A 25,465-nucleotide genomic window follows, 5' to 3' on the forward strand; every position below is an offset into this window, starting at 1 on the left:
TCTTTATAAGTTTGACTCCAACTATAAAGTAGGCCTTCGGTGTTCCAAGGATGCAGCAGTTCACAGGCATCTCGTTTCCTGGTATGACTGAGGTGGTGGAGGCCTGGTAGAGGGCATCTGTAGGCCATTCATCCATTCAGTCTTTCAAATGCTTGCTGAGTATGTAGGCACCCTTCTACATCTCAGAGACAGGGTTCTTATCTTTAAGAAGTTACCTACAGTGAGAGAAAATAAATAAGAGAGAAAAAAGAGAACACGTGCGAGGTACTATTCAGTGTGTAAGTGCCGGATGGAGAAGGAAGAAGCTGGGCAAGGCATCCAGGATGAAGCAGCAGCTATTTTAGGTAAGCTGTTTGGCAGAGGGTTGGGTGGAATCAGGGATGGAAGGGGAGAGAGGAGCGAGGACGAGGACATTTGCACAACAGCAAGGGAGCAAAGAGTCACACGCAGCTATCTAGGGAAGAGCGTTTGATGCTGGTTGGATGGGAAGCTACCGTGGGGTTTGAGCAGAGTGGGAACACAGATGACCTTCAGTTTTAAAAGTATCACAAAGCTGCCAGCAGGAACCAGCCTGGGGTGGAGGTGGGGAGGGGGTCATGGGCAGACCAGTAAGGAGCAAGTGGTGTAGACCAGGGAGGCCGGCGGGGTAGTGCGGGGGCAGTGACATGGCCCGTGTGAGGCATATTTTGAAGGCAGGCCTAGGGGTTTGCTGGTGAAGAGGACAGGGTGTGAGAGGAGAGTCTGAGGGGATGAGTCTCAGGTGTGTGGCTTGGTAACCCAGTGGATAGTTGTCTGAGACATTGTTTACTCAGAAGGGCACACCACGGGAGGTGCAGGAGGTGTCTGCTGTTTTATTTGATTGGATTTCTTTTGGTTTTGGTGGCAACAGTCACAAGTTCTGTCCCTCTGTTTCGTTCCCGTGAGATGGGACGTGCATGTTCGACACCCACATGGAGACGTGCAGTGGCAGTTGGGTGTAGAAGTCCGGCATGGAGGGGACACAGGGTTGGGGGCCCACATGTGGGGGCAGCATTCAGTGGTACTCAGCACGAGGAGGGTGGATGGAGCAGAGGCTGTGGCCATGCCCAGCCTTGCTGCCCCTGCCTTTGGGTCAGAACCATAGGGGAGTGTGCCAGGAACACAGGAAAAGAAAGCAAGGGGAGGACTGTGGGGCCTCCAGGCAGCCAGGCGGAAGGCTGGTGGGCAGTGGCTGTTCTGAATATGCAGGTGACACAGGGACCATGGATATACCTCCTCAAGGGGCAGATTGGGTAGGGCAAGGAGATGGCAGGAGTGGACAGCTCTGTGGAGAGCTTGCCTGGAGGTGTTAAGGGTGGGGGAGTGACTTAGGGGTGGAGGATCCGAAGGCATGTTTATGCTAAGTTAGATGATCTGGAAAGACACAGTGGTCACATGGCATAATTATAGGGGTAGGTTCCTTTTGGAGGTGAGAAGTAATGAGATTCAGTGCAGAGGTGCCCCGGACAGCTCAGCCCTGGTAACACAGGGACAGCCAGAGGCACATTTTCTTCTGATTGCTTCCATTTTTCTCAGTGAAGTAATAAGGATGGTAAGCAGAAGAAACAGACTCAGTTTCTCCCACTGTACTTGCACAAGCTTCCGACACTACACATGTGGGGCTTCCTCCCCATTAGCCAGCAAGTAGTCAGGTGGCAGCAGATGTCAGCTGGATGCTCCAATTCAATTCAGTTCTATCGCTGTCTACCTGGAGATAGCTCCAGATCCTATAGCCTGAGGGCTCAATCCTCCCACCCCACTGCTGACTTCCCCCTCCACTTAGATGCAAAGTTCAGGCCCAGGTTGTTTTAACTGTGCTTTTGATGACCTGATACAAATGGGGGTTCCCGTGAACCTGTCCTCGGCTTTGACTAATTAACTAGAGCAGCTCACAGAGCTCAGGCATACATACTTACCGATTTGGGATATTTTAAAGGATACACATGAGAAGGTGAATGGGGTGAAGAAAGGTGGCGAGCTTCCTTGCCCTGCCAGGGTGTGACACCCTGCAGAAGCCTTAGCGTTCAGCTGTGGGTTTCATTGCTGGACGGATGACTGATTAAGCCTTTGGTCACTGGCTATCACTTTAACCTTCCGCCCCCCTCCCCTCCCCTCCCCTTCCCTCCCCAGAGGTTGAGGTGGTGGGGTTTAAAGTCCCAAACCTGCCTGGGTCTTTCTGGTGATGAATCCCATCTGGAAGGTGTGGGACTGCCAGGTACCTGCCAACTCATTAGCATACAAAAGACACTCATCTCTTGAAGGTATGCCGGGACAGGGGACCAAGATCATATATATTTCACAGTATCACAGAAGGTCATTCACCAACCAAGACTGCAGAAAGGGAAGACGATATTAGAGGGTGGAGAACAAAGTATAAAATAGACGCTTGTTGGGGGGAGGAGGCTGTTCATCTAGGAAGTGGAGGGAGTTGCCAAGGGTGCCCACCCGAGGCCAGATAGCACTGGTTGCCTGGGTGTGGCACAGACGAGCATTGGGCTTAACCAGCATTGGGGGTGGGAGGGTATGAGGGGTGGTGAAGGGAAAATAGTGTGTGTGTTTGTGTTCATAAAAATAGTGGAAAGCCTAAATGCTGAGGAACGTTCTTAACATTTTTTCCTATATATTTCCAATACTAAGTTGACTCCCCAAGGGACTGTAACAAACTGGTTAACATATGGGGGCGGTCACCATAAGGATCTCGGCCTGCCGTACTGATATGTACATGTGGTTCAAGTCTGGTCTATTACTATTAGGTCAATTTAAGGAGCTGGTCAGTGTAGGGAGGTGGTCAACTATGGGGACTCTACTGTATATATATATATATATACGTTTTAAAATCAAAATCTGGAGTGTATTATACATGTACTTTGTAACTAAGCATTCTTATGCTCTGCTACCAGGATTTACACACCCCCTTGGTCCTTTCGGCCGCTGTGCCCAACTCTGGGACTGTGGCCCCTGAGATCTCTTTAAGTGCTCTTGATATTGCTAACTTTTGTCTCACCTAAGTCCAGGGTGAAAATTACTCTCTGTGTGGCCTGGAGGACTCACAGCAGAGAGCGTAGGTGGGCTCTGGAGGCCTGGCTGGGGTGGGGCCGGCAGTGCAGAGAGGGTGGCTGGAGATGTTGGCTGTGGTTTTGGCAGGATGAGTTTTCAGGGGGTGGACACTGAGAAATACGTTAGGCAGCCAGCAGAGGTCTTATTCGAAAGCATTGCTTCCTGGGAGGGACAGATACGGTGAGGCTCACAGCAGTTTCATTACTGTCTCCAACCACAGGAGACCCAGGAGCTGCACTGGAGTCAGTGCCGGGGACATCTAGAAGTACAGGTTGGGTGCAAGTGATCTGAAATGCTTGGCATGAAAGTGTTTTGAATTTGGAGATTTTAGAGTTTAAGTACTTGCATAGACATAATGAGAGATACTTGGGGATGGGACCCAAGTGTAAACACTAAAATCATTTATGTTTCACGTAGACTTTACAAACATAGCCTAAAGGTAATTTTATACAATATTTTTTTTTTTTTTTGTAGAGACAAGAGTCTCACTTTATGGCCCTTGGTAGAGTGCCGTGGCCTCACACAGCTCACAGCAACCTCCAACTCCTGGGCTTAAGCTATTCTCTTGCCTCAGCCTCCCGAGCAGCTGGGACTACAGGCACCCGCCACAACGCCCGGCTATTTTTTTTTTGTTGCAGTTTGGCCAGGGCCGGGTTTGAACCCGCCACCCTCGGTATATGGGGCCGGCGCCTTACCGACTGAGCCACAGGCGCCGCCCCTACAATATTTTTAATATGTGTAACCTGTCACATGAATTCAGGTGTGGAATTTTTTGTTTGCAATGCTGAGAAAGGTTTAGATTTTGGAGCGTTGTCGATTTCAGATTTTTTGATGAGGGATGTTCAACTTGTATTTCTATACTATGATCATCGTAAGGAAAAAAACACTAGCTCCTGCCTCTTTGTGAAGGTTTGATGTGTGTGGAGCTGTAGACCCCACTGGCTACTATAAAATCAACCACAGTGATTTTAGGACGAAGGAGGGAAGAAATAAACCAGGTAAGCCTGGAGCATCTTGTGATGCCACAAAATACGGATGTGTTCAAACACACACAAACATGAGCTCAGGATTATGGCAGTACATCAAAGGGACCCAGCAGCCAACTGCAGCAAAGTGAAGTAGCAATATGGACTATAGTCCCATGTATAAGATAAATATCCCTAAAGTCACACTGATACAAACAAATGAATGTAGATTAATAAATGAGGGAAGAAAATGATCTCCTGCAAAAGAATTCAAGTAATCTGTGTAGATACTCTGCCCTTTGGGTGGAGCATAACTTTCTGCCAGTGTGTATGGGCTATGTGTGGGGACTTCCTTCCATGGAAATGGGGTAGAGGGAGCCCCTTCCCAGCGGAAGAGCCTGGCAGGCACTGCCTTGGGCAAGTGACCAGGCATCATCAGCAATTGTGGCTGCTGGCGTATGCACCTTCTATGGGAAGTGGTGAGCCGGGCATGTCACCCCTGCAGTCTCCTCCCCAGAACCCACAACCCCCATCCAGCTATGAAAAAAACATCAGACATCACTGATCCTCAAATTCAGGTAAGCCTGAGAACTGTCACAGCCAAGAGGAGCCTTGGGACACACAATGACTAGAGTGTGGCATCCTGTGAATGGAAAAGGCCACTCAGGAAAACCAAGGATGTGAACTTTAGTTAATAATGAATAAGTGTCAGCTCAGTAATTGAAACAAATATACCATATTAATATGAGATGTTAATAGGAAGAGACTACAGTGATTTTGAAAGATAAGGTTTATTTTTAAAAGATCAAGCACAGATGCTTATTTCCTCATTTTTTTCCTCTTGCTCTTTTTTTTAATTTTTTTATTAATTTATTTTTATTGTTAAATCATAGCTGTGTACATTTGTGCAATCAAGGGGTACAATGTGCTGGTTTCATACACAATCCAAAATACTCTCATCAAACTGTTCAACGTAGCCTTCATGGTATTTTCTTAGTTATGTAGGCATTTGTATTCTGCAATTAGTAAGTTTCTCCTGTACCCATTCTAAGATGCACCGTAGGTGTGGCCCCACCCATTACCCTTCCTCCACCATAATCTCCCCCCTCCCTTCTCCTTCCTTGGCCCTTTCCCCATAGTCTTGTGCTATAGTTGGGTTATAGCCTTCATGTGAAAGCTATAATTTAGCTTCATAGTAGAGCTGAGTACATTAAGAATCAATCTACATTTGGAATATAGAAATATTAGCACTTCCAAAATCATTTGTAGTAGCCCATGTCCCCTCTCCTGCACTGGGCCTCTGCCAGCATGGGGGGTGTAAGTTCCTGTCCCTAGAGCTGGTCACAGAGGGGCTTCTTATAATTCAGCTACTTTATTCAATGTAGAGGGAAGGCCCTCTCCCATTAATCTGAAGCATAGACGCCGTGCTTAGGAATGCAGGCACAGACTGTGCAAATCTGAACTAAAATGATTTAGGCCTAATCATATTTGAGCGTTATGGGACCTGGATAATGTGGAATATGTTTCTTAAATCCCTGTGTTTCCTGTTTCAACCTTGAATGTTTCAGAATTAGGCAGGGAATCGTGAATACTGAAGAGGAAAGAAGAAAGGTCAGATATTGATTAACGTAGCTGAATTCATTTTTAAGAACTAAGGAAGCTCATAAGATTTTGTATTTTGATATGTTTATGGAATAGATGTTAAGTTATAAAAGTTATAACAACTTTTATGGTTGTGGAAAAAAAATAGCAAGGCCTAATAAACCCTTAAAAATGGTCACTGTTAGTTGTCTGCTTTGGAAGCGGTGGGTATTCATTGTCACTCGTTCTTTTGTTTCAAAAGAGGTCAAGTTCCCCAAATGCATCAAGGTCACTTTCATAAATAGGTATTTTTCTTCCATTACTGTTCTTTTTCTCTTTACCCCCTTACTGGGATGTCTCTTAGGTGGTAGAAGGGATCATCGCTTCTAAGTCCAGGACAATTATTTGGAATTTCACTTGTTTACAGTTAACATTGTAATAAAATTGGCTTTTTAAATTGACAGCGATTCCTCAAAATGAGGACAGAGGGGCATCACTTGGCAATCACCACCTTCTCCCCAGTGCGATTAATGTCCAGGATGCCGACAAGAGAGCCAAGGAAAGTTAGAAAAATGTGTACTCTTGTGGCTTGAGTGGTAAATGTGTAAAATAGTATTTCCCAGATTCTAGCCGAAGCAGCTGTGTCACCAATTCTATTTCTTCTGTAAAATTTCCCAGATGCTAATGAGTAGTGTTTACTTACAGTCTAGTCTTCGGAGTGTGTCCAAGCATATCATATAGTAAATGAATTGCTTGTTGACAGACTCCTGAAAACTGGTTGGTAAGCATTTTAGGGGACTTTTCTTAGGTGGTTTAATTTTTTGTGTTTTTTTTTTTGGCTGGGGGTCAGATTTGAACCCACCACCTCCGGTATATGGGGCTGGCGCCCTACTCCTTTGAGCTACAGGTGCCGCCCCTTATGTGGTTTAATTTTGAGAGTAGTCTGATCCTGGCAGTAAAGATGAATTAATAGTAGGATATTCACTTTAAAAATAATAGGGAGGAAGGTACAGAAGAGAACTGTAGATTCTCATTACTATAAGCATGACATAATTCTTTTTATTAAGAATGGCTATGTGCTAATAACTCCTGTTGAGGATGCAGTAAAAATAAGGTTCAACTTAAGAAATCTTGTGTGTCTCCTACCCACGGGGGTGGCTAATTTAAAAAAAAAAAAAGAAAATAACAAGTGTTGACAAGGATGGGGAGAAGTTGGAACCCTGGAGTACTGTTGGGATTGTAGATGCAGCTGCTATGTAAAACATTACGGTCTTTCCCCTGCAAAATTGAAAATGGAATTATTGCAGGATCCAGCAATTCCACTTCTAAGTGTATACCCAGAAGAACTTAAAACAGGGACTTGAAGAGATATTTGCACACTCGTGCTGACAGCATTATTCACAGTAGCCAAAAGATGGAAGCAACTCAGATGTCCATCGATAGGCTAAAGGGTCAACAAAATTTGGTAGACACATACATTTGAATATTATGCAGGCTTCAAAAGGAAGGAAATTCTGACACATACTACAACATGGTGAACTCTGAAGACATCATGCTAAGCATAATAAGCCAGTTAAAAATAGATAAATGATTTCACTTATATGAAGTATACCTGGAGTTGTCAGTTCACAGAGACAAAGTAGAATGGTGGTTGCCAATGACTGAGAGATGGAGAATTAGAGGGTTCATGTTTTCCGTTTTGCAAGATGAAGGCAAATGTATTTACCACCCCTGGACTATATAAAAATGATCAACTGTTTGTTATATGTATTTCATTCCAATTAAAAAAAATCAGTGTGTGATCTTGTGAGCTTGAACTTCTGGTGACTAATACATCCTGGAATCACTGTCTAAACACTGGTGGATGCTGCCTTGGGCTCCTGGCCTGAGTCAGATGGGCAGGTGGCAATGTACGTGTGTGGTGGAGCCAGCAGGGCTAAAAATAGAGCTCAGAGAACAAGAGCCCAGCCCTGTGGCCAGTAGGAAGGGTATGAGTTTGCTGCAGCTCCACGGCAGGAGCAGAGGCAGGGAAACGGTCCATGATGGTCACTCGTCCCAGGTACTTGAGTGTATTTTTTCATTGGCTAGTTTTCTGGAATAAATATCAACAAATACTTTAAATTTATGTTTTCTAATAACATTCTACACCATTTTGTGTGTAAAATGTATTCTAATAGATGCTGTGGACACAGGAAAAGCTTCTATAGGCTGGATACAAGCCAATATTAGTAGTATAAGCCTCATTGGGAACATTAGAAAAAAGGAGCTGAGATTACACCCAAGACCCATTGGGGTTTCTTTGTAAAACCTCCTTCACGGTATTGTGGCATCCCGATTTTGACCATTGGCGTGTCATTTTGTTTTTTAAGTTTTCACTTTCTTTTTAAATGACATAACTGAATGCAAACATGTTTCCGAGTCCTTATAAACATTATGTTCAAATCCAGTGAGGCTGGTCTGTCATTTGGCTTTTACATGGATGCGAGTAGAGCGCCAACAGTGAACACTTACCCAGCATGGACAGAGTATTGGGTACTTCCCCTCTACTGTCTCATTCATCCTCAGAGAAGCTTTGCCCCTCTCTGTAAACACAGAAATGGAGGTCAGACTGGTTTGGCACTTTCCCCCAAGATCGCCTGGATGGTTGACACCAGGCTGTTTTCTTTCAAACCCTGACCTCCCGCTGGAGAGGATCATTCACAGAAGTGGTCATATTGGTGCCCACAGAGGAAACCTCCACCCCACTGTTTCAAAGTGCAGAGATTTTTATAAGCAGCAGACTTTGGCCATTATTGAATAAAACCAGAAGACAAATCATCAAAAGATCCTCTCCAATTCTGTTGATTCAGAATCCTACTCATTTGAAGCCTCTGCCCTGTGACTTTAGGCAGAGCTTGGTAGGAGCAACAGCACAGAAGGTGCTCATTTCCTCCTAGTAATAGCATTGCAGATGGCCTGCCCTCCCATGCAGGAGAGAGGGTAGGGTACAAGATCACCCTGACTTGTTCAGCTCTGTGCTTGGGAATCAGGAAATGTTTACCTTTCAGCTAGTTTAGGCTTCCCTTACTCCTCCCCAATAAAATATTAAAAACAAGTCCCTTCCCAAAGCCTACCTGGAAGACTGGGACCTACTGTTAAGTGAAACTAAAATTCAGTTCTTGTTTATCAGCATCTACCTTTCCTCTGGGATTTGTTTTTTCAGCAATGCAGCAAAATTCTGTTACCAAGTAACACTACCAGGCTATAGAGAATAATAGGCAAAGCCTGGGGTTGGTGGTAAGACACCTCTAGTAGGTTCGAATCCCAGCTCAGGCACTCTAGCTTTGTGGATTTGGGTGATTTGTTTAATATCTCTAAGCCCCAGTTTTCATCATTTAAAAATTATGTCTATAGGTTATATGTATTTTATAGAGTTGTTAGAAGCATTGGACGGACTAGGACACACAAAACAGTGTCATGCAGGCATGAGGTGAATTTAGCTGCTCCTACTGTAACCATGCACCCCTCAACCATTTGGATGGCACCAGAAACTGGCGCCTCTATGTCTGTACAGAAGAAAAGGTAGCTGTCTTGTTTATTTTCTCTTTTGTATGTAGTGCAGTTTTGTGTCTTAGGGAAATAGTAAGACCTTGACTCTTGTCACAACTTAATTAACTTACTGAGAGTTGGAACAGCCGCTAGATTCCATATTGTGTTCTGGTTGAAGCTGAAGTGTATTAGCTCTAATTAGTGACACTGCTTGTAAAAGCTACCAACTGGCCTTTCTGTCCCCACACAGGATATCACAGGTTCCTGCCAACTCCCATCAGATGAGTTGGCATCTGGCAAGCCTTTTATCTACAATATAACTTGAAAGTTTAATAAAGATTTTGTAAGATATATTAGTTGACTTCTGAGACTGCTTCATGAGTCTTTTTAATATAATTGTGCTATTTTTAAATATTCATAGTGTTTTCAGAAGAAAACATTGTAATAAATGGGGAAAAACATAAATAGTGCTCTTTTTGTGGACCGACCTTAGCATAATTACTTACCTCATTAACTTCCCCTTGCTGCTATAGCATCTTGCCACACAATCAGTGGCTTAAAACGACACAAATTTCTTATAGTGCCAGAGGTCACCATAAAGCCTAACACTGGACAGAAATCAAGGTGTTGGCAGGATGCATTCCATCTAAGGCTGTGGTTTTCAACCTTTTTTATCTCACTGCACACTTGAACCTGTGGTTAATTTTCCACGGCACACTTAAATTATGTTGATAAAAAAAACCAACAGTGAAAAAAAGAATATGCTTACTGTGCTTTGAACTTCTTTCGAAATAATGTAATTAATGATCTTTAAAAATGTTCACGACACACTGGCTGAAAATCACTGATCCAAGGAAAGAATCTGTTTCCTTGTCTTTTCCAGTTTCTGGAGACCACCCTCACTCCTTGGCAGCAGTGGAACATCTTTAAATGACTCGTCTGCCTCCTTCTCTCCCTTACCGGTACCTTTATGATTGCATTGGGCCCATCTGGATAATCCAAGATAATCTGCCCATCTCAAGGGGAGCTGATTAGCAACTTTAATCCTCCTTTACCGTGTAGACTAACATAGACACAGGTTCCAGGTACTAGCATGTGGACATCTTTGGTGAGCTGTTATTCTGCCCGCCACATCTACTAAAACTGAGTGAGGTTCCATAAATTGGTCAATTAGATTACTCCTACAAACGCACAAGATACAACCAAGAAAAAAAGTCCTAAAGGCTTGTTGCCTGTAGCACAGTGGTTACGGCGCCAGCCACATACACCGAAGTTGGCGGGTTTGAACCCAGACCTAACCAGCTAAAAAACAACAATGACAAAAGCAACAGAAAAATAGCTGGGAATTGTGGTGGGCATCTGTAGTCCCAGCTACTTGGGAGGCTGAGTCAAGAGAATTGCTTAAGCCCAAGAGTTGGAGGTTGCTGTGAGTTGTGACGCCATGGCACCCTACTGAGGGCAACATATGAAATTCTGTCTCAAAAAAAAAAAAATCCTAAAGACACATAGTGAAGTAGACTGTGTGTTGAAACCAAGGTAGAGTTGACAATTTTTTCATATAGTCTCAATTTCTTCTCCTACCTGCTTAACATTAAACAGATTATATGCTCACAGGCACATGTATTTTGGCATGTCTCTATACACATGTATGCATATGTATTTTTTCCTTACATTTCACATTAATATCCTGGCAGTAACATGTTAGACTTGCTTAGCCTTTGCATACATTTTTGAATTAAGTTTAAGAAATGAAACTCTTTCTAAGGTTCGTATTGAAAGTGGGGTTGGCAGTGTTATAAAGCTGCACGACTCTGGTGGTCTCCATGGTGGGCGGATTAGTCAGTCAGTAGAAGGGTGAATAAGGCAGCTGTATGCTCACCTGGCATCCTCAGTCTGTCTTCCCCTCACACTTTCCATCAAGCCAGGTGGCTGGAGCCTGAACAGGCATTATCAACACACAGCATGGCCTCCTAGACAACCAATAAGTGAACAGTTCATCTCAGGTGGTGCTAAATACTCTTTAGGAAGTTAAGCAAGAGGCCAGGACAGAGACGCATCCGTGGGCATCTCTAAGGGGGTCCCATTTGCTGTTGGGTTTGAATCACAGGAAAGCTAACACTGGCAGTTTGTTGCTCACCAAGGACCCTGGGCCCTGAAAGGCTCAGTCAATCCCAGCTGGGTGCAGGGAGGGGTAGATAGAGCACGGCCCTACCTTACATGTTCAGAGAGTGTTCATTATGACTCCGATTACATTCTTGAGTCTCTCTTGAGCTGGGCAGCAGGCCTGAGGGTATTCCTGACAAGTAGGAGAGATATTGTTCTTCCCCTAGGTTGTAGAAGAGGCAGCTGGGCCAAGGTGGCCTCGCAGGACTCCAGCCCATGTCTGTGCAGTACCAAAACCCACCCTTTTAAACTCATTATTGTGTTTCTCCTGAGCATCAGAAGTACCTTGTGAAGAAAGTGTTGTTACTGCCATTTTACAAAATAAATTGAAGTCCAATGTGGACTCACAAATGGTTCAGCTAAGCTTAGAATCCCACTAAACTCCTATTTTCTATTTGCTGCTAAGACCAAGTGAGTAAGCTGGGTCCCTGTGACCTCTCTAGAAATATCTTTGACCATATTTGAGTGTGTAGGAACACTGGTCTTAGGAGGAGTATTTAACTCAGTAAGGTGCAGTTCAGCACTTTTTTTAAGAATATAGAGTCCAAGAATAGGATTGCTGTTATTTTAGGGGTTAGTGAAAACTCTAGCTCCAAGAAAGTTTTTGTACCTGTTCTATTTGTTTTTAAATCCTAAGACTTGAAAAAGCAGCCTAAATCATGAAGCCCTCTGAGAGTTGTGTTTTCAGCCTAAGGGGCTTCTTTGCTAAATTCTGTTCTAGAGCAATCATATGGCATACAAGAAGTGATCCCACTATTTAATATCAAATTTTGTGGGCTAGACCTGGATGAGAAACTTAACTAGTTGTAGTTAATGAAGGCAAAAATTAGGTTTCCTTGAACTGCTAAACTAAAAATAAATGTACATTATTCTTTGGTTCAGACCTTTCTCTGACTCGAAGACTAAATCAGAATATCATCTCTGACTTAAAATTTCAGTAGTCAATTTAGTTAGGATGTACTTTTCCAGACTTTTTTCTGTTGCGGCTTTTCCACGTTGGAAATTTGTCAGTTTGTGTGTGATTTGTATAATGGTTCATCTCCAGTCCCCTCCTGTTCTAATACATCCCTCACCATAGCAAATTATTCTTAACTGAAATAACTACATGATCCCACTGGACTCCTATGAAACAGCCTCCCAAGACCTCAGGGTGCAGCCTCAACTCATGGCCAAAACGTTCATGGCCTCCAGAATGGACTTCCAGCTGGCTGCTCCAAACTGTGTTGGCAAAGATAAGAATGATTGGATCTCTGCGTGAAGAGAGATGGGCGCTCTTCTTTCCCACTTGACTTGGGGTTGCTGAGGACAGCGGCTCTGCACCTGCGTGCAAGAGGAAGCTTGAATGCACATGGCTGCGACTCAGCCTCAGAACAAGAAACTGAGCAGGTTCCTCCCTGACTGAGGAGAGGTGGGCTGCTTAGTCTTGTGTGCTGAGAGCTGAGCTTCCTAAGGGTTTAGAAAGCGCTGCTTCCTGTATTCCTAGCCTTGTCAAGCTGATGTGTTTAGGGATTAGTTGACCTTGAACTATGGATGTACAGTTACTCCAATTGGACTGTCATTGATTGGCTGGTATTCAGGAGCCCTGGAGTGAGCGAGCTGGTGATTGGAACATTCAGGGGCCCTGGAGTGAGGGAGCTGGTGATTGGAATACCCTCTGGAGTGAAGCAACTGTTGATTGGTGGACTTCACCAGAGTTAGGAGGCCATGGATTATGTACTCTGAAGAACCTGACAGAGGCAGTTGTTGATTGGCTGGTCTTGAGAAACTTTTTAAAAATTTTTTGTTAATGGGGAGTAATCATTAAACGATTGGAATGGGGTTAAACTCATTGCTCCCGCCAGCTAACAGGTAGTCATTTTGTAGGTATTCAGGAACTTGTCATTTTCAGCTGTCCTGGAATTAACAGATGTCCTGGGTTAGAATAAGCCTATCAAAATACAGACCACGCATCAGTCCCCACTCACCCCACTTCTGGAAGGGAGCATGCAAGCACAGATTAGGGAGTTGACAGACCTGGGCTCAAATCCTGTCATTAAACAAATCTCTGTAATCCTTGTTCTCCTAGAGGATAGCACCTCCCTGAAAGGTCTGTGCTCTCAGGATTAAACTAGTCAACATACCTTAAGTACCCGTCGTGTACTCAAAGTTTACTTCCCAAACTCAACACTTATATCCTGTTGCAATCCACAGAGGTCACAGTAGTGACCCAGGCGTTCTGTATCTGGATTTCCTCTTGGTTTTTCCTGCCTAAGGCCTGTTGGAATCCCTTGGCAAGCTTTATAAAACTAGTGATCTCTAGGCCTCACCCATAAAGAACCTGATGTCACTGGCTGGTGGCAGAGTTTAGGCAGGGATGTATTTTAAAGTTTCTCTGTGACGTTCACTATGGAAGGAAATGGGTCATGCTTAACCAGCTTCTTACTTATCTGCTGGTCATACCGGAGAAAATAAATAGCTTTGATTGGCCATATCTTTTTTTTTATTTTGAGACAGAGTCTCACTATGTTGCCCTGGGCAGAATGCCATAGTGTCACAACTCATGGCAACCTCCAACTCTTGGGCTTCAGCAATTCTCTTGCCTCAGCTTCCCAAGTAGCTGGGACTACAGGCGCCCGCCACAACACCAGGCTATTTTTTTTGTTGCAGTCGTCGTTGTTGTTTAGCAGGCTTGGGCTGGGTTCAAACCTGCCTGCCTCGATATATGTGGCTGGCGCCCTAACCACTGGGCTACATGCACCGAGCCCATGGGCCATATCGGGATTATTCTTAAGTAATGGGCTGTTCTTATTAAACCCTTGTGGAAATTGTGTAATTAAAAAACAAGTGTGGTATTCGAATGGAATATACTGTAAACCCATTCCTGTTATTGCTTTTGCTTCTTATCGTTATTTTAAAAAGAAAACCTGCCTTTATGACTTTTGAAAGTATAATCTGACATAAAGGTCAGAGGTCAGGTTAGTGAGCTCTCCATGGTATGGACTTGAGACTTTTCTGACAAAATTGTCTCCAGTTTTGAAACAAGCTTTGGGTAAACTTGTCCTCTTGGATACTGTATTCATTATGCATAAGGTTTACTTCCCCAAAAGTTTGTTATCTCTAAATTTGGAAGGTAATTAATGAACAAGATAAACACATATTATTTACAAATTTGTTTAGCATCTAGTGGGAAGTGTCATATTATCTAAAAACAGTATTGGTGCTTCCCTGGAGTCAGTGTGCCTCCGTCCCCACTGTAATTTTGAAGCCATCTCCATAAAATTATGAGAACGTTTTTCTTTCAGGGAGGGAGGGAATTTTAGTCAAAGGTCTTTTCATTATTTCTTTCTTCCTAGTTTTGGGAAAATGTCTAATTAGTTTAAGGACTGAATATAGATTTTCAGCTAAAAGAACACTGAGCCATCTTCTATTATCTATAGTTCATAACTATATTCATTTTATTCAGGTACACTTTTGCAATTTAATATTACTTCCAAAATTGACTTTGCTAGATATACAATAGAATCCATTTTTTATTGTTTTAATAAACTTTTTGTTTTGGAATACAGGCATTCCTTGGGTTATGAACAAGATAGGTTCTATAGGTTTGTTCTTAAGTTAAATTTATATCTAAGTGGGAACAGGTACATTTACCTATTACCTGTAATAGCCTCCATTCATAAATGCAAATTGTACATCAATTGGATGTTTGTAACTCGGGGACTACCTGTAATTTTTATATTATGTTCACTTTTGATGTTGTATATTTTATAGGTATTGACAAATGTATAAAGACAGATGTCCACCATTATGGTATTAAATATCACCGCCCTAAAAGTTCTCTGTGCTTTGCCTGTTCAAGCAAACCAACCCTCCTTACCCCTTTCCCCTGGCAACCACTGATCTCCTTACTGTCTCCACAGATTTTTCTTTCCAGAATGTCATGGTTGACATTATTAAAGGAAAGATTATTCATGACACTTGTTAAAGAACACTAAGGCAGACTTTATTTAGAGGGACTGTTACAGTGGAGTTTTTCAGTAGATAGGAAAGGGATTTGGTTCAACTCTGAATACAACAGAGAAAAGGGAGAATTTATAGCTAAGGAGAAGGGTGAAGAGGTTGGTGGGTGGAAAATTACTAAGAGGAAACATCAGGGGTAAGAAGGATCCTGGCTAAACTTACCCAACAGGATTCTTGCTGAAGGCACAAACCAGGTGATGAGGGGTGGTGGAGGATGAGGAACCTCTTCAGATGCTGTGGGTGGAGGATTCTGGTTAGACCAACTCAGCAGGATCCTCCACAAAGATTGGGCAATGCAAAGATAGCTACAGTAGTACAAAATGCAAGGCCTGTGTGAGAAGAGGATCCAGAGGAGCCTAACTCAAGTTTGGTCAAGGACAGACTCTTGGTCAGAATCTTACAATACACTCAGACTGGCTTCTTTCACTTGGTATTATGCATTTAAGGTTCCTCCACGTCTTTTCATACCTTGATATGTCATTTATTTTTACTGCCGAGTAATATTTCATTATGTGGATATACCACAGTTTGTTTATCCATTCACCTTTTAGGTTGTGGCAGTTATGAATAAAGCTGCATATACATCCATGTGCAGATTTTTGTGTGATTAGAAGTTTCGAGAATAATTTTATATTTACAGAAAAGTTGCCAACATAGTAGAACCCATTCCTTTATATTCTTTCCCCAGTTTTCCCTAAGGTTAGCATCTTACATGAGTACCATAACATCTTACTGGGGCATTGTTCAAACCAAGAGATTATCGTTGGTATGTTATTATCACTAGCCTTTACTTGGATTTTACCAGTGTCTCCACAAATTTCTTTTTTCTGTTTCATGGTCCAGTCCAGGATACCATCTTGCATTAGGACTATGTTAATTTTCAATTTTAATTTAAAGAAGTAGTTTGAGTATGTTGTTATTTATTAAATATACTCATAAAACTTGGCATATCCTGAAAAAATAAATGTAAGTGGGAACAAGTTCACCAAATGAACACATTTAATTATGATATTGTTTAGAATTTTTTGCAAGCTTGTTTTTGTTTTTGATAGAGTGGGCAGAATTCCCAGGGCACAAGGAGCGGTGACATTTGTTTTATAAGATTCAAGTTTCTAACAGAATATTAAAACTTGTTGAAAGAAGGTCATTATAAGGTTGAACATTTTAAGAGTGGGAGAAAACCGGCAGCAGGGTTGTAATAAATGCTGTCAATGCCTAATTTTTCAAGTTGCTGCAAAGGGTAATGTGTGCACGTGGTTTACTAATGAGCATCTCCAAATGTTTGGCTGGCAGAAGGACTCCATGAAAGATGACAGAAGAAGTTATTGTGATAGCCAAGTGGGACTACACTGCCCAGCAGGACCAGGAACTGGACATCAAGAAGAATGAGCGCCTGTGGTTGCTGGATGACTCCAAGACGTGGTGGCGGGTGAGGAATGCGGCCAACAGGACAGGCTACGTGCCGTCCAACTACGTGGAGCGGAAGAACAGCCTAAAGAAGGGCTCCCTAGTGAAGAACCTGAAGGACACGCTCGGTGAGTGTCCCGCCCGCAGCAGGGAGAGGCGCTTCATCTTTCTAGTTTGTTTGCTTTAAAAATAAAAAAGTGCATTTTAAATGTTGACTTCTTCCTAATTGTTTTAAAAATCCCTGGGAATTAAGAGATCACAGCGGAGCAATGAGATATTTGCCATTTCCTGGAGATTTCAGAGTTTGGGGTCTTATGGAAGGGGACAATTCTGTGTGCTTTGGACCCCTGCCTAGGTGCCTGTCTCCTTCTGCAAAAACTTTAGAGGCTGCTGAAGTAGCATGACCACCTCTAAAAACAACCTGGGTCAGCCGATGTCATGTCATCAGATCATTTCTCTCTTAGAAAATCCTGTCATTTTGGTTTTTGCGCATAGAGGAGGAAACAACAAAAGCATTTTCCCCTCTCTGAAATGGACACTGTTAGCTAAGGGGGCGGCAGCTATGTGATGCCAAGAGGCCTCCAAGGTTACCCAATTGCAGACCATTGCTGGGCTCTGCCCCGAGGGCCTCTTTTATTCCTGATATCAGCACATGGGAAGTACCCCCTTGAGTTACGGGAAGCTAGCAGTGTCCAAATCTGTGCATACTGGATTTACTTGTAGTTACTGTTGCAGATTGTCTGAGAAAATAATCGTAAGGGCTTTTTTTTTTTTCAGTTTTTGGCCAGGACTGGGTTTGAACACCCCACCTCTGGCATATGGGGCCAGCACCCTACTCCTTTGAGCCACAGGCACCGCCCATTAAGGGCTTTTTTTGAAGAATGACTTCTAAGCTGACACTTTATAAATTGTTATTTCCTCCTTAAGAACATAATGTTTGTACCCAAGGCTACAGATTATCACTTAAGGATTTGCTGTTAAGATAAGTCAGTATTATTGCCTGGGGTACAATTTACTGAGGGTTTAAAAAAAATTTCTAATAAGAGAATTTATTAGAGAATTATTTTAGGGGAGAGGGTGAGGAATACTGGCAGGGAAAACTGGCAGGTATATACCAGATGGGGTGGGTGTTACAAAATGTTTATCTTATATGCAATCTTGAGAAGTCTAAACTCTCTCTTCAAAATCACTTAAAGTTTTCATTTATTGGATAGTATTTTTGTGTTATGGGTTAGGTTATTCCCATGATTTAGAGAGAGAAATGGGACACAGGATTTTGTATGAATCATACCAGGTCACTGGCTATCATAGATTTGGGGCCTGATGGAGAAATTCTATTCTTCATTAGTCATAATGGTCTTTTCTTCACTAAACTCTGTCCCTTTTATCTTTTCGTCCTCATAAGCATGCCATTTGAAAGAAACGCTGTGTCCTATGTTTAGAACTCTTAATTAACTGTGGGTTAAAAAAACGTAGATTAAATAGATATATACTTTGCTCTGAGCTTAATTTTATTTATATTTCAAATTTCAGCTCTCATGAAAGGACCTACTTTTGAGTGATATTAAACCTTATTGACTTGTTTTGTCTTTTGTTTTTGTTTGTTTTATATTCTCAAGATTCTTGTAAAGAATGAAATGCCCAGAAATTGGGAAATAGAATAAGGCAAAGTAAGCACTCTGGGTTATCTGGAAATCCTCTAGAATAACTTATAATTTTTCTTCTTCAGTTTTGTAGAAGGAAAAGAGACAAAGCCACACACTGAAGCTATGAGCTGTATCTTCCACCCAGGGTGTTTAGTTCTGTCTCCAGTGGTGATCAGTTCGGGGAACTCACATACTCCCAGGTGCTGGGCCTGCCACCCTGTCCCGTCCCTGACAGATGGGCCTCTCACGCTGCTGGAACACTTCTGGGACATGTCGACTTCCACAGTCGGCCAATTCCATTTTTGGAGAACACAGATTGTTAGAAAGCTCTTCCTTAAATAGAATCAGACTTTAACATTTCTTTAACTTCCTCCCTTGGCTCTTACTGTGCCCTCTGGGGCTGCGTTAAGGCAATCTGATCCTCTTCTGTAAGGCAACAGCTCTGCTGCAAGCTTTGGTCTCAATTCAAGCACAGGGTTCTTGGAAACATTTGTAGTAAGCATTATATCATGTAAAAATAAAGATAAAATTACATTTTGAGCACCCATGTTTATTAATAGCAGTTGCTTTTCATAGCCCAAAGGCCCTTGGAGATGAGTGTCCCCGTTACCAGGCCAGAGTGTCTCCGTGTTTAGTGTGTCTTTTTTTATTTTAGTGTATTAATCGTGCTTACCTGAGGGCTTGCTTTTGTTGGGCAAAGAGGGACCTTGTTAGCATGAGTTTTCCATTGCCTGTCTTAGGAGTATCAAATAGAAAAGTTCCTTGATAGGCACTTACCCTCATGCAGTGGCTTCTTTCTCCATAATCTGTCTTAGGTACAAACCTTGTAGATGTGGTACCATCTCAAGAAAGAATGTAAGAAAACTTTCTCTAGCCCTTCCTGCCACCACTGGTTTCTTTTGCTAAAAAGATGGGAGCCAAAGTGTTTATGGCTTTCTATTTATTATTTTTCTCAGCATACCATCAGAATTATGGTATAATTTTAGACCAGACGTGCAGCCAGCAGAAATCATCTGCCATGTATTAGTGAAAATAACATCAAAAAGTAGACCACTTATATTGACCTTCTAATAACAAGCAGGGGTCCTCAAACTACGGCCCGTGGGCCACATGCGGCAGTGTGATTGTATTTGTTCCCGTTTTGTTTTTTTACTTCAAAATAAGATACGTGAAGTGTGCAGAGGAATTTTTCCATAGTTTTTTTTTTTTTTTTTTTTTTAACTATAGTCTGGCCCTCCAATGGTCTGAGGGACAGTGAACTGGCCCCCTGTTTAAAAAGTTTGAGGACCTCTGATAGAGTATCATGCACATTTGTAATTTTTACCACTGTGGGAGTCTACATAATTCCTAAATCCATGATAAGTTCTCTGTGGCAGATACCTGGTTTGGAATAAAATGGCACCAGACTGCTCTGGCAAAGTGATAGTGTTATAAGTGTGTGTTTATATCTCCAGTTGCAGATAACCACAACTGTATAATGTCTTCTGCTTTCCTGTCTCCATTTGCTGTGCTCAAGTCGGTAGTGAACTAAATTTTGTCACGTACCATAATTTGTAAGAATACCTTGGAAGAAAACAGTAACTTTGACAAAAAGACCTCCCTCCTAGGAAAATATTCACCTTCCTTCTTTTTCTCCAATAATTTGTAATTGAACAAAGCAACACAAGCCCTTGTTTTCACACACACAAAACATATGCCGATCTGCTCTCGTATTCGACTTAACCATCATGAATAGTCCAAGAGAACTTTCCCGCAGATAACAAGGAGCAAACTGTCAGAACTGTTCCGCTAACAGGATCAAGCTGATGTTTTGAAGGCTTGGACTGCTCAGCTCTAAGCTCTACAGTGAGTGGTCGTGGGCTACGGTCTGGCCTTGAAATTGCAACCCGCCTTAGAAAATCCTGCCGTTAGTTGTTGGAAAAGCACTACGTTACATCTTTTGAGACTGGGAAGCTGCTCTCAGGGAGGTATTTTTCAAAGATTTTCCTTCATGCTGCTGAAGAAAGGTTTTTATTACCCCTTTTTGATACCAGCTGGAGCCCTCCAAAGCCCCAAAGGTTAATTCTCTTTTCCATAGTTAACTTAGGTCCCCAAAGTTCCACTACTGTTTAAGCCTGATCATCTCTTCGGGAGGGCTTGTTCAGGGACACCCCTGCTGGTTGCCCACCACCCCCCTGGGTATCTCCAGACATGACCTGCCCCAGGGCTTGTGCCTCTGGCATTTGTTGCAGTGTGACCATAGCTAAGGCCAGTTAGAAGCCTATTAGTGATGAGCACCCACGTTCCTGCCACTGTGGTTCCAGGCCAGACCTCAGTGACCGAGGTTGCTGAGAGGGGCTCCCTCAGGTTATAGCCTGCAAAACAGCCTTTGCATCGGCTTGAGCTGATGGTTTTCTGTGGGGAAGGGGTGGCCCTGATAGGTGAAACCTACAGTGTTCTTAGAGGCATTTCTGTGCTAGGATCGACTTTGAAATTGGATAAATCAGAGTCACAAAAGAATGTGACTCTGTTATATAGTTGAAAACAGTTAAAAATAATCCTTGCTGTTAGAGTCAAGAGTACGAGGAATGGAGTGTGGGGGGAGGTGGAGCCCGTGTGAAGGAAGGTATGAGTGCTTAACCTGTTGGTGATGTTCTGCCTGGGGACGTGGCAGGCAGCTTTCTGGGCTCGCCTACTTTGCCAGAGTACACTGAGCTGTCCGCTTGCTTCTGTAGGGATTATACTTCAGTTTTTAAGAAGTTTATATCAGGTTGGGTGCAGTGGCTCACATGTAATGCTAGCACTCTGGGAGACTAGGGCAAGTGGATTGGTTGAGCTCACCAGTTCAAGGCCAGCCTGAGCAAGAGTGAGAACCCACCTGTACCAGAAATAGGAAAAACTAGCAGGGCATGGTGACACATAACCTGTAGTCCCAGCTACTTGGGAGGCTGAGGCAAGAGGATTGCTAAAACCCAAGAGTTTGAGGTTGCTGTGAGCTATGATGCCACAGCATTCTACCCTGGGCACAGAATAACACTCTGCCTCAAAAAAGAAAAAAGGAAATTTATTTCAAAAAAATATCAATTCAAAACAAACACCACAACAAAAAGTAAAAATTTTACTATGCCTGATAAAGAAATGTAAAAGCTTATACCCTGCTTTTAAAGATGCTTTTTTTGAGACGGAGGAAAGAACAAATAGACCATCAGATTTTCTGCTTTTCTAAGTACACAAGAGGATGATTGTTACGATGGGGTCCAGCAGGGGCAGAGGACAGAGGGCACCCACGTCCACAGGGGGCCTTAGACCCAGAAGCCAGGATGGCTGGGAGGCCCACCGGCAAGGAAGAGGTCATCATTCATGAAACCCATATATGTATGGAGCCTGCCCAAGTGTCAGCCATCGTCTGTCCTGGAGGTCACCGTGGACAGATCCCTGTCCTTGTGGAGTTTCTTTGTCCTGCACAGGCTCGGGAACTGCGTGGCTACAATATTTTAGAATGGGGGAAGTGTTGCCAGAGTGGAGTTCACAGGGGAAGTAGATGGTGAGGCTGAGTGACAGGTAGGGATCAAATGTGGAGGCCACTGTCAGCCGTGCCCAGGAGCTGAGCGCCTTGGCCAGGTGATTGCAAACCGCTGGTGATTTGAGCAGGGGCATGCTGTGGTCTCCTGCAGTGCTGGAAAGAGCTGGTTTGGTAGAGGGCCAGGAAAAGAGTACACACTAGTCCAGACAGGGAGTGGGGAGCAAAGTGAACAGGAAGGGGTGGGCAGAGTTGGAGGAACGGGGATTGTTTGGGGGTGGGGTGGGTATTGACTGGTTTCCCACTGGCTTGTGTCTTTGGGGATGACATGACATTTAGCAGGGTGCTTACCTTTCATGCCGGGATTAACTACTGCCTGCTCCCTCAACTTGTGGGGCGTACTGGATGGTGGATTTTCTCTCTGCCTTTGCCAAGTTTCCACTCAGAAGAGCCTTGGGTGGGACAAGGGATCATGAAACTCTAAAGAAGGGACTTGAGACAGTCGGCCAAGAAAGATCCAGGCTAGTGTGGGGACCCACTACAGGCAGGCTTGAGTGATGGAAGTACAGCACAAAGAGAAGTAATTATGCCTTTGTTAGAGAGAAGAGAGCAGCTTACATTGCATTCTTCAGTTACTTTTACACCTTTCAAAGTCTGATTTTAGAATTGTAAAGGGACTAGTAAATGAATTTCTCATTTATGTCAAAAGTAAATATCTGTCTAGGTTTAAACGTTTCTTAGCCATTGAGGACACCACTTAACCCACATAATGTGTTCTGTGACAGAAAGCATGGCTGGCACGCTCCTCCCTGGGGAAGAATGCCCACAGTGGGCTCCGCGTGCTGCACCCGGGAGCAAGCCTCTTTCTTGCCTACATCCACTTAAGGCTGTTGGGGCTGTGGATGCCTTTTACATTGCTCGCATTTTAAAGCACACCTGTGTTTCCCCAAAAAACACTTGCTACTTGTACTTTAGCCATACTTGGTCATTGATCTGAAGACTGGCCCGGAAGTTTCTCCTTTTAATTCAGTGTGCTGGGTGCAAGAAGTAGTGGGCAGGGAGTGGGGTGTCAGGGCCATAAACTGGAATAGGAGAAGACAGCTCTGCCCGGGGTAGCTAAATGCCTGCAGGGTTAACCTGCATAAATCAATGGAATAAGAGCATTAGCTTGCAATTTATACAGCACTTTGCAATTTACCAAGTAGATCATACTTACGTGCATTTTTTTATATCAATAGTAAGGATCCCATAGCATTTGAATTGGCTGACTGAAAACAAAAAGAATAGTTAAGACTCCAGAATTCTGTCTAGGAAGAATTTCAGGGCTTCAGACTGGTTCTTGAGGGGGTTCTTGAGCCTGCGATTCACGCTAAGCATGCCGATTTCACTTAGGTCACAAGGTACAGGCTAGTAAAAGAGTCAAATAAGATGCTTTTAGGTACATGGTACATAAATTTATGAACACATTGGTGGTTCATATAAAAAATATGTAACACTACCCCAGGCCAGCCTTGGTAGTGTTACTAATTACAGATGAGAACATTAAGCCTGAGGGAACTGTGTGACCCTCTTGGTCACAGGTACAAGACCCAGAGGGGACTGCAGCTGAACCATGAATTCTTCTCCTATACCAGATTGACTGGCTTTAGCAGTAGGCCTTTGTCCCAGGGTCAGGAGGATACCAAGTTCTCCATTTTAGTGCTTAAAAAAACCTAGGGACTAACCAGAAAAACTGGAATGGGGTCCAAAGGTTACATCGTGGTAATGTATTGATTTAAATTTCCTGATTTTGATGCATGTCTTTGTGTGCGGAAATGCAACCAAGTGTTAAGGTACTGAAACATCATCTTCATCATAATGCTTCCAGCTGTACTTGATCCAGAACTTCTCCGATTATTCATTGCATTCCCTCCATTTCCCCAGCATGCAAGTGTTAAACAAAATCCCTGCACTGTTTGGTTTAACACATTGACTGCCCCGCTAGGAAAAAAAAATATTTTTTTCTTGGGGTCATGGTATTTTTTAGGTCAAGAGACGTATGAGTTACATATGCTTTGCAAGGCCCCGGGCTCAAAACTAGTAGAAGTTAAATATAATTCACATGGCAGTTAATGTGTTAACAGAGGTAGGCAGAGGGATGGTAAGACCGGAAATCCAGAGTGCTCACCCTCCGCTGTTGCAGAGAACTCGGGAATTGTCATTTAGGCATAATAGGATTGTGCCTTTGTCACTGAGATTAATGTCTTCACGGGTCTGAACAAGAGCAGAACCGTGGAGATCTCAAAGGACACGTAGGTAACAAATGCAGCAGCCTCTGGTGACTGTGGAGGCCGAGTCCAAGTTTGAACCATCCCTTCTTCTCTCTGTCCCTTGGAAATCCCTTCTGAGCCACTGCATTCCCTGCTGAGTGACCTTCGAAAACAAGAAGCAAAGACTTTGAAATAAGGAAGCAGAAATTATGTAGGGAGCCCCGCAGTGTAATGGGGTCATGTTCCCATCAGAAGTGGGAGCATGGTTGGGTGTTACTCATCTGGTTGGGACAAGAAGGAAAGATAAGGTTTAGTAGCTTGTATCTTTTTGACGCTTGCGTTTGTAATATAATTGGGAAAATAATACTGGCACAAAATAGACAGTCCTCATTCAGACGTGGCATTGTCCCTTCCTGTCCTGTTGACAACTGGGTGGAGTTTTGCAGCTGGCCACTTGTGCCTTCAGAACAGCAGGTCAGGGGTGGCGGGGGCAAGGGGGAGAGAGTCCTCTGGGTCACCTAGCACCTGTACTCACATCCAGGCTTCTTCACCTGCTTAGTGGAGTGAGTTTGGAAAAGCTGTTGAACTCCCAGAGCCTCAGGTGCATCATCTAAATTTTTTGAGACTGGAATGAAGTGGTTCATGTAAAGAATATTCTGGGCTGGGTCGGAACTTGGCAAGGGGAGGTAGGTTTCCCTTGAGAGAGGGGGAGTGCAAGGGGAGATGTGGAGCAGTGTTTTTCAACCTTTTTTTTATCTCATGGCGCACTTGAACCTACAGTTAAACTTCCGCAGCTCTTAAGTTATATTGATCAAAAAAAGGAGTAAAAAGATAATATGCTTACTGTGCTTTGAACTTCTTTTGAAAATGATTAGATTTAGCAATCTTTAAAAAATGTTCATGGCATACCAGTTGAAAACCACTGATGTAGAACCTGAGATTTTGGGCATGTGGAAGGATGTTAGAGAGCCAGCCACCCCTCCTGGGATGAGCTGGAGGGTCAGAGGCCCCTGTGACAGGGTTGGGCCCTGCTGGCCTGGCCTGGGGTGTTAGGCCTAATTCCCACTCAGACGGGAACCCCCAGAGGTTTCTGCATGGCTGGTTGGGGAGATGACTGTCCAGAAGGTGTCCTGGTCCTCCTCTTCAGGACGAGGCTGGAGTAGGGCCAGCCTGGCTGAGGGAGGCTGTGGATGTGGCTGCAGAGTGACCTGACAGTGACTTCCCAAGCCCTGAGCTCAGCTGTGGGAATGGAAGGTGACTGGGGGAGGATTTTGAAGGAAAGCCCTCTGGGACGCTGTGTGGACTGGATGTGGGACACACAGGACTATTAGTCATGAGTGACTCAGGGTTTCG

General features: G+C 43.6%; 1 protein-coding gene across 6 annotated transcripts in view; it reads left to right on the plus strand.

Moving 5' to 3' along the window:
* The window catches only part of NCK2 (NCK adaptor protein 2), a 143,060-nt gene that overhangs the window by 85,982 nt on the left and 31,613 nt on the right, over nucleotides 1–25,465 (plus strand). For 4 of the 6 annotated variants that reach the window (XM_053588616.1, XM_053588615.1, XM_053588618.1 and 1 more), the window contains one exon: nucleotides 16,605–16,846. In XM_053588616.1, coding sequence (XP_053444591.1) covers nucleotides 16,621–16,846 — 226 coding nt within the window. In that variant the 5' untranslated portion in view covers nucleotides 16,605–16,620. Of the gene's footprint in view, nucleotides 1–15,666; nucleotides 15,742–16,604; nucleotides 16,847–25,465 lie in introns of those variants that run through there. The other 2 variants (XM_053588619.1, XM_053588620.1) reach the window with 2 other exon arrangements.

This window comes from Nycticebus coucang, chromosome 4 (assembly GCF_027406575.1).
Source record: "Nycticebus coucang isolate mNycCou1 chromosome 4, mNycCou1.pri, whole genome shotgun sequence".
Lineage (NCBI taxonomy): Eukaryota > Metazoa > Chordata > Mammalia > Primates > Lorisidae > Nycticebus > Nycticebus coucang.